General features: G+C 36.3%; 1 protein-coding gene across 9 annotated transcripts in view; it reads left to right on the forward strand.

The window, feature by feature from the left end:
* Kmt5b (lysine methyltransferase 5B) overlaps positions 1 to 8,656 on the forward strand; it is a 63,794-nt gene that overhangs the window by 17,380 nt on the left and 37,758 nt on the right. For 6 of the 9 annotated variants that reach the window (XM_023710489.1, XM_023710487.1, XM_004627128.3 and 3 more), the window contains exon 2: positions 5,323 to 5,558. The exons of 2 other annotated variants lie outside the window; for them this stretch is intronic. In XM_023710489.1, the coding sequence (XP_023566257.1) occupies positions 5,399 to 5,558 (160 nt within the window). In that variant the 5' untranslated portion in view covers positions 5,323 to 5,398. Of the gene's footprint in view, positions 1 to 5,322; positions 5,559 to 6,978; positions 7,199 to 8,656 lie in introns of those variants that run through there. One more of the 9 variants, XM_023710491.1, reaches the window with a different exon arrangement.

Genomic DNA, 8,656 nt, shown 5'->3' on the forward strand with positions numbered 1-8,656 from the left:
TATATATTTGTGAGCTCTTCATATATCAAGTTGCCAGTGTGATCCTTTCTTTAAAACTGAGTTTGGTTCTGTGATTTCTCAGTCACTGGGAACAAGTACCAGTTTCAGCAGTAGCTGCTTTTTTATTTTCTTTATGTGTGGGGGGTAGTGCTGAGAATCAAACTCAGAAACTTTTGCACTTGCAAGGCTGATGCATATGCCACTGAGCTATATCCCCAGCCCTTAGCAGTGGCTTCTGTAATCCTCTATGTATGTTTGCTTCTTGAAGTCTATCTAACCACCCCGCATCTGTTTCAACCACACAAAGGGTATTGCTGCCCCAGACTTGGTGCTCACTCTCCCTGTGCCTGCTGCATGCTTTCCCAGAACCATTCACCTTCATTAGCTTTCTTAGAAAAGAGCCTCATCAATCCTTGCATGAGAACATTTTCTACCACTATAAACTGTTATTTTTCCCCAGGGTCCTGATATTTACTTAATTATTTATTAATAAGTTATTTACTAATTTATTATTTTGTTTCCCATTAGAATACCTGTATAAGCACAGATGAGGGCAGAAACCTTGTTTTGTTCTTCCCTGTAGCTTCCGTGTTTATATCTGAAGTGCAAGTAGATGTCTTACTGATTTTCCTGACATTTGTATATTGGGAAATCAGAACAGAGAAAAATTGTAGCTGTTGTGCCACTTGGCATGGCCTGTACTCATTTATTTATTTATTTATTTATTTATTTATTTATTTATTTCCTAGCTGGAAGTGGTGGCAATGAGTAGAAACTTCCAGTATTCTGGAAGGTGGAGGGAGGCAGAGGTAGGAGAATCTCATTTTTTAGAGCCAGCCTTGGCAATTTAGGGACTTGACAAGACTAGGTCTAAATTTTTAAAAAGGCTGGGGCTGTAGCTCATTACATACTAGGTTCAGTCCCTAATATCACCAAACCAGTGAATGAGTAACTGTCAGTTTTTGCATAAATTTGAAGTGAATTTTACATCTAAATATAGCCAGTGGCATTCAGATACTATCAACCAATCCAAGACCCTGGAGACATTTCCATGTGAATCTGCTGTGTTCTTTGGCAGAAAGATTGTACTCCTGAAGATGGGAGAAGGGAGGACTGTGGTAGCCCTGAAACCTTTCAGCTTTGCTATCAATGGATGTCTTTGACTCTTGTTTCCTTTTAGTCTACACTTGTGCAGACTTTGGTTAGCTTTTGTAGTGCTATGAGGAAAGATTACCCCTGCAAAAACATACCCACACTCATCTGGGCAGAACAAGTGATCTGATTATTAGTATAGAATATATTCATTTTGAGCTAAAATTTTATAAATAACCCCCAAATTACTGATGGCTTTATTAGAACAGCTTTTATAGAATTTTCTTTTTCTTTTCTTTTATTTGTTTATTTGGGGGGGGGCAGCTCAGCCCACCAGGGGGCGGGGCTGGCTGGCATGTGGTGCTGGGGGATTGAACCACGGCCCCTGTGGTTTGCTAAGCTTGTTCTAAGTAGGTGCTTTAGACCACTGAGCCATCTCACCAGCCCCTAGAATTTTCATTTCTGAACTTACATAGTCTTTTTTTCTTAACCACTGTTGTTTTATAATCATGTACAAAATTAAATATTTCTGCTAGGCTGTGCCTGGACACATGTAAATTACATTCACGCTAGTGAAATTCAGCTTCATTCCATGATTGGCAGGAGTGTCTGTTACACTAAGGCGGTGATGGTGAACTTTACAGAACTTTTAGTGATAACAAACAGCTAGCTTTGGCATGTGTGCCATAGTTTCACCACCATTACATTTGGGAATCTTCAGTTCAAACAATAGTTGATTACAATATAAAAGAGACTCAAGACATAGGTTGGATCATTAATCCATATTTCATTGAAGTTATGGATAAATTTAAGGGTATCTCAGTCTGTGTTCTGTGAACTGGGCTTACATCTGCTACTGCTAAAGTGATTCTTTTTTTTTTTTTTTTTTTTTGGGGGGGGGAGAGGGTAACCAGGGATTGAATTCAGGACCTTGCATTTGCCAGGCAGGCACTTATGCCACTAAATTATCTCCATGGCCCTGCTGAAGTGATTTATTGATAAACTTCTAATTCTCAGAAAATGTTAAATTGATAGATAAACTTCCTCTTGATATATAAACTTCCTCAAAGTAATCTTTCTATTACATAATTTTTCTTAAAAATTTGGCATCTGCTGAGTTAAATCCCTGTTACTGGAAAAACAAAACAAAATAAAAACAAAAACAAAAAAACACAAAACTTCAGCATCTGTTCTTTACCCTAACAGATAACTAAATGAATGAATAAGTAATTTAGAGTAATAGCTCTCAGACTAAAGTTTTCACTGCTTGCAGGTCTCATTGCTTATTGACTCATCCCTGGATTTTCTCCTTTGTGTATGCTGAGTGGAAATCTTGATTCTCTATAGATGGCTGTTTCTTGGGTCTCTTACTTTTACCTAAAGTTGGGTTTCTTTCTCTTTTCTATTCCAAATAGTTCTACTTTATGTTTTATTATTGAGAAAAATTAAGACTCCTAGAGATTAGAAAAATAACCTCAGTCATTATCCATGAGTGTATCTCATATGGGGCATTCTCTAAGGAGAAGGTAAAGAAGCACCTTCCCTTCTCCTTGTGCTTTTTCTCTGAAGGTCTAGAACTAGGAGCTGAGACAGGAGCATAGTAGTAGCAAGGTGACAGCAGCTGTGAATCCTACCAGTTCTGTATATCTGTGCAATAATTTCTCTTGCTGCCCTCAGCACAGTGATCATCTTGAGAAAGAGGACTTGAAGATGTCAGGCAATAATTTTAATTTATAGTTTCAAGAAAAATAAAGAAATTGAGTTTCTGTGATAATAGTTTAAACCACAACCTAATTTATTCTTTCACTAATTGAATGTGTCTGATCTATGTGTTATACTAGAGATAAGAAAAATGAATTTTTGACCTCAGAAGCTCTCTATAAATTGAAAAAGCAGATGATTAGTTAATAAAATAGTGACCCTAAGGGCTTTCACCTAAGTTTTATAGTAGGGACATGCAACTTGAATTTGGTAGTGAGAGTAAAGAAAAACTTCATGGAGGACCTAAATACTGAGCTAGGGCTTACAGTAATTAGCCAGACCCCCCCCCCCAAAAAAAAAAAAGAAGAAGAAGAAGGGGCAGGGGAGATGGCTCAGTAGGATAAGTGCTTGCCTGGCAAGTGCGAAGGTCTGAGTTCAATCTCTGGTTCCACCAAAAAAAAAAAAAAGAAAAGAAAAAAGACATGTTGTAATAGTCAAGGCGGAGGAGAAAGGTGTAAGAGAGGGTATTGGTGGTGTTTTTTTTCACATTTTCCTGGTCTAGATGCTTCACAAGCATACTGCTCTTAAGTACTGTGCCATTTTCCCTAAATATAAATACATGTAGAGTACTTGATCATCAGTAAGCAGTCTTGCATTAAATTTGGCAAAATTTAATATTTCAGTAATCTTTAGCTTATATGTGATATAGTTATACTTAGCCTTTCCATTAAGTTAAACAGCAGCATACCTGTAGGATTAAGAGAAACAAAAGACAAAGTTAAATACTAATTAAATTTAAAAAGAAAAGGATCTAGGAGAAAAGTACATATTAAAAACTTTTAAACTGTGCTCAACACCATTCAGATATCTTTTACCTTTTATCTGAGCATGTTGTTTAATGCACATTTTATCCTACAATAAATCCATACAGTCTTGAGGTCAAGTAAAAAAATATTTTGTGTCTGTATTGAGTTATCATTATGCCTCCATGTTTAGCTGTGCATTTCTAGGAGTATTTCAGTATAATTTATTTCATGGAATGGGGGTGTAACTCAGTGGTAGAATATACTTTGCATGTGTGAGGTCTTGGGTTAAATGCTCAGCACCAAAATTTGTACTTTTTCCGTGAGACTGTGGAAAAGTAAGGGAAATTGACATCTGATATAATTGAAAGATCCATTGGCAACAGTGCTGGGTTGTAATTAAATCTGTGCTGCAGGCTGATTGTGTAGCAGTGGAAATGTGACCCCACTTTCATTTGTAAGTTGAAAGATGTGGTTGTAATCCATAATCCTTTTGGCTCTCAGGTCCTATATGTTCATATTTTAGGACCTTTTTATTCTGACTTAAGACTAGGGCATAATTCCATAATGGAATGATATCAGGGACATCATTTTTCTAATTGCATTAGGAACAACTGTCATTTTAAAAAAAAAAAAGGAACAACCCTCATTTGAAATTATAAGAATCCTCTCACTACCTATACCATCTTTTTCTCAAATTCAACCAATTAAAATTCACGTAATGAAGAGCAGGGGAGGTAGCTCAGTGGATTGAGCGCCTGCTTTGGCAAGTGCAGGGTTTGATCAGTGCTGCATGCTTTGTTGCCTGGGTGTACTGAGCCGGCCACTGGTACAGGGCATGCGTGGTGGCACACACCTGTAACCCCAGCGCTGGGGAGGCTGAAAATAGGAGGATCACTATGAGTCTGAGCTGCAGAGTGAGACCCTGTACCAAATACATTAAAGAAAAAAAAAAGTAACAAGGTATATCTGTATATTACCAAATACATATACACCAGTCTCTCAGTTTTGTGGCCATTGTATAGTAACAGTAAGGCAAATATTTCCAAGTATACATTACTTTGATACCTGAATATTAGTTCTTCAAATTCTTTAGAAGTGACTTCAGACTAGCCCCAAAAAAGATGTGAAGTCCTTTACTTTCTTTACTCTGGCCCCTTTGCTAGATTTTGTTTATAGGTTTCTTTATGCGGTAAGTAGTGAATAGTTAACTTAACATTGTCCCTTTTCCTGGTAAACAAAACTTGAGATAGGTCTCTTATCCTAAACTTTTCCTTGGGATATAGAAGGTAGAATAATTGCCTTACAGTTTACTCACAGGGCTCATAGAGCCTTACCAAAACATGTAATTTGAACAGGTTATAGATTTCTACCTAGATATCAGCATAGTAAGGAACAAAGGTGGTTCTTATTGATTGGTACCTAAAAAGGGTAACTAATTAATGACCTTCCACTATTTGTGAGTCAACTATTTTAAGCACAAGGAACAAATAAGTCTTTGTGTTACCGTAGAGCCTGGAAGAGCTGTAGTCCTGAGCATGACATGGTATCATGGCAATGGCGGAGGGTAGAAGGATCATGGCAAGGTGGCCTTTAGAAGAATGGAGACATTACTTACTAAATCTAAATTATATGTATCTTTCATAAGAGCTTAGGTTTCTAGTTAGCATGGTTTTTCATGTATTTATCTCATTTTGTTTTGTTCTTCATGTTTTGTTTCCATTAGGAGAGAACATTGAAATTATTTTCTAAGCTATTTGAAGAGAGTGACTAAATGCACCTGGGTCAGGCTGTCTGTGGGTATGAAGTGGTTGGGAGAATCCAAGAACATGGTGATGAATGGCAGGAGAAATGGAGGCAAGTTGTCTAATGATCATCAGCAGAACCAGTCAAAATTACAGCACACAGGCAAGGACACCTTGAAGACTGGCAGAAACACAGTCGAGAGGAGGTCAAGCAGATGTATGTACACACTTAAACTATCACTCTTGACTGTAATATGGGACAATAATTCTAGTTTGTAATTTATATTTTCTTTCATCATCAAAGCAATTTTGTACATTCTCATAGTTAACAATAGTTTTTTATTTTCATCAATTTTTATTTTTATCGAAAATGTAAAGCAAGCGAATTCTATATATATATATATAATATACTTTTGTTTGATAACTTTATATTTTATAGAATTTATACCTGAATAGTTGATCTGTTTTATCAAAAATAAAGATACCACAGCTGAATATCTTGTAACTTTAAATTGCATTCTTAATATTCCATGTAAGTGTATGTATGTACTTTTTTGGCAACTTTCATAAATGTTTCATAAAACAATATAAATAATGAAGTCATGTAATTTAGGTAGTAGTAGAATGTAGGACAAGTAGATATTTTAGGGCATCTTTGCAAATCGCAGTTAGTCTGTTTATACAGGAGAACCATTAATCCTGACAGTGCTGAAAAGTTGCTTTATCACTACATACTTCTTTAAGGCTTGTTTCTTACAGTAGTTCTGCTAAGTAATGAGATGTCTAAGAATAAGTATGGAGGCTAGGGATTTAGCTTAGTGGTAGAGTGCTAGCCTAGCCTTGGGTTCAGTCCTCAGCACCAAAAACAAAAAATAAACCTCAATTAAAATAACTAAATAAACAAACCTCAGCTAGAATAAGTGTAAATACAAATAGGCACTTTTATGAAGGTTGTTCAGCAGAGTGTTCTTAAGAACATTTGGAGTTCAGAGGGGCATTTTCAATTTCTGCTCTTCCTAACAATAATCTACTCACTGATGAATATTTGCAGATTGTGTTGGGATTGGCCAATGCCTAATCCTTTGGATTAGTCTTTAGTCTTTTTCAGTTTCAAGTAGATTATACAGTTCTAATTAATTTCCTTCTTACCATTTAGGGGATTATGTTACTCATTGGGTCCAAGCTGCCTTTTTTCATATCAGATCAGGTTACTGTTTCTGTGGAAAACTAGTCACAATTATGATGGCTTGTACCTGTATCCTTAGTTACTTGGAAGGCTGAGGCAGGAGGATTGCAAGTTTGAAACCAGACTGGGCAATTTAGTGAGATCCTGTCTCAAAAATGAAAAGCACTGGTGGTATAGGGCAGTGGCTTGCATGAGACCCTGGGTTTAATTCCCAGTACTGCAAAAATAAAACAAAAAAGAAGAGAGCACCCCAGAGTGAATGTGCTTCTCTATGTGGACATCATCTCACCTCTTGAATCTGCTATCAGTATGTGCCATGTTCCTGTCTTATCCCTTAGCATTTAGTGAAAAGCTAAGGCTTGAAAAATGTGACATAATGTGACAAAATTGAAGGGAAAAATAGACAATTCAGCAATAATTTGGATCCTTCAGTAGTCTACTTTCATAATAGATGGAACAACTAGTAGAAGATCAACAAGGAGAGTGAACTTAACCATATTAACCAGCTAGACTAATGGACATCTATAGAATGCTGTTCTGCATTGGTACAATACTGTTTCACTCAACAACAGTAGAATGAATGCACATCATTCTGAAGTACACATGGAACATTTCCCCAGGACAGAATACATGACAAGCCTCACTAAGCTTAAAGAATTGAAATATTAAAGGTATGTTCTCTAACTGCAGTGGAATAAAATTAGTAATATAACACAAGTGTTGTGGCACATGCCTGTAATCCCAGCATTTGGGAGCCTGAGGCAGGAGGATCATTGCAAGTTTGAGGCCAGCTTGGGCTACAAAGTGAGCTCAAGGCCAGCCTAAAAACTGCATAGTGGTGGTGTATCTGTCGTGCTGGCCCTCCTCCTGAGGCGCGCTGAGTCGGGATTGAGACTGGGCGTGGTGGTGTGTGCCTGTAATCCCAGAGTTTGGGAGGCTGAAAACAGGAGAGTCATTATGAGTCTGCTCTGTGTAGTGAGACCCTGTATTAAATACATTAAAAAAAAAAAAAAATCCTGTATAGTGAGACCTTGTGTCAAAAAGGCCAAAAAAAGAAAAAAATTAGTAATACAAAGACATTTGAAGATTTTACTAAATACATGGAAATTAACATACTACAAAATAATCATTGGATCAAAGAAGAAATGAAAAAGGAAACTAGAAAAACACTTTATTAATAAAAGTGAAGATAGAACTTATGGAATGAATCTAAAGCAGTAACAGGAAATATATAGTAGCTATGAATGTCTATGATAAAGAAGGAAAAAAAGAAAGATTTCATATTGTTAACCTTCACTATAGAACACTAGAAAAAGAAGAATGAACTAAACCCAAAACTAGTAGAAGAAAGTAATAAAGATTAGGGTTAAAATTAAACACAATAGGAAAGAAATAGAGAAAATAAAAGTTGATTTTTTAAAAAAGATCAACAAAATGGCAAACCTTCATCAAAACCAAGAAAAACAACTCTACTAAAATCAAAGTGATGGGCTGGTGAGATGGCTCAGTGGTCTAAAGCACCTACTTAGAACAAGCTAAGCTAAGCAAAGCACAGGGACCGTGGTTCAATCCCCCAGCACCACATGCCAGCCAGCCCCGCCCCCTGGTGGGCTGAACTGGCCACACACACTAACTAACTAAATAAATAAATAAATAGGCCACACACACTAAATAAATAAATAAATAAATTTAATTTAATTTAATTTAATTAAAAAAATAAAATCAAAGTGATACAATACTATGTACAACTATATAAGAATAAATTGGATAACTTAGATAAAATGGGTAAGTTCCTAGAAACTATTGAAAATCATTCTGGAAAGTTTTGAAATCCTGAATAAACCTGTATGCCAAATAAGAGATTCAGTAATTAAAAAGACAAAAATCTACCCATTGGGGCTGAGGATTTGGCTCAGTGGTAGAATACTTGCATAGCAAGGTGGAAGGCCTGGGTTTGGTCCTTGGCACCAAAAATAAAGACAAAAATAAATAAGTAAAAAATAAAAAAGCTCCCTTTAAAAATCTACCCACATGTATCTGTGTATTCAAAGTGGTTGGGATAGATATATAGTTGCATTCTCTTAATGAATAGAATGATTTTTTCTAATGGTGTTTGTAAGTAGGATCAC

This window comes from Octodon degus, unplaced genomic scaffold (assembly GCF_000260255.1).
Source record: "Octodon degus isolate 3935 unplaced genomic scaffold, OctDeg1.0 scaffold00018, whole genome shotgun sequence".
Lineage (NCBI taxonomy): Eukaryota > Metazoa > Chordata > Mammalia > Rodentia > Octodontidae > Octodon > Octodon degus.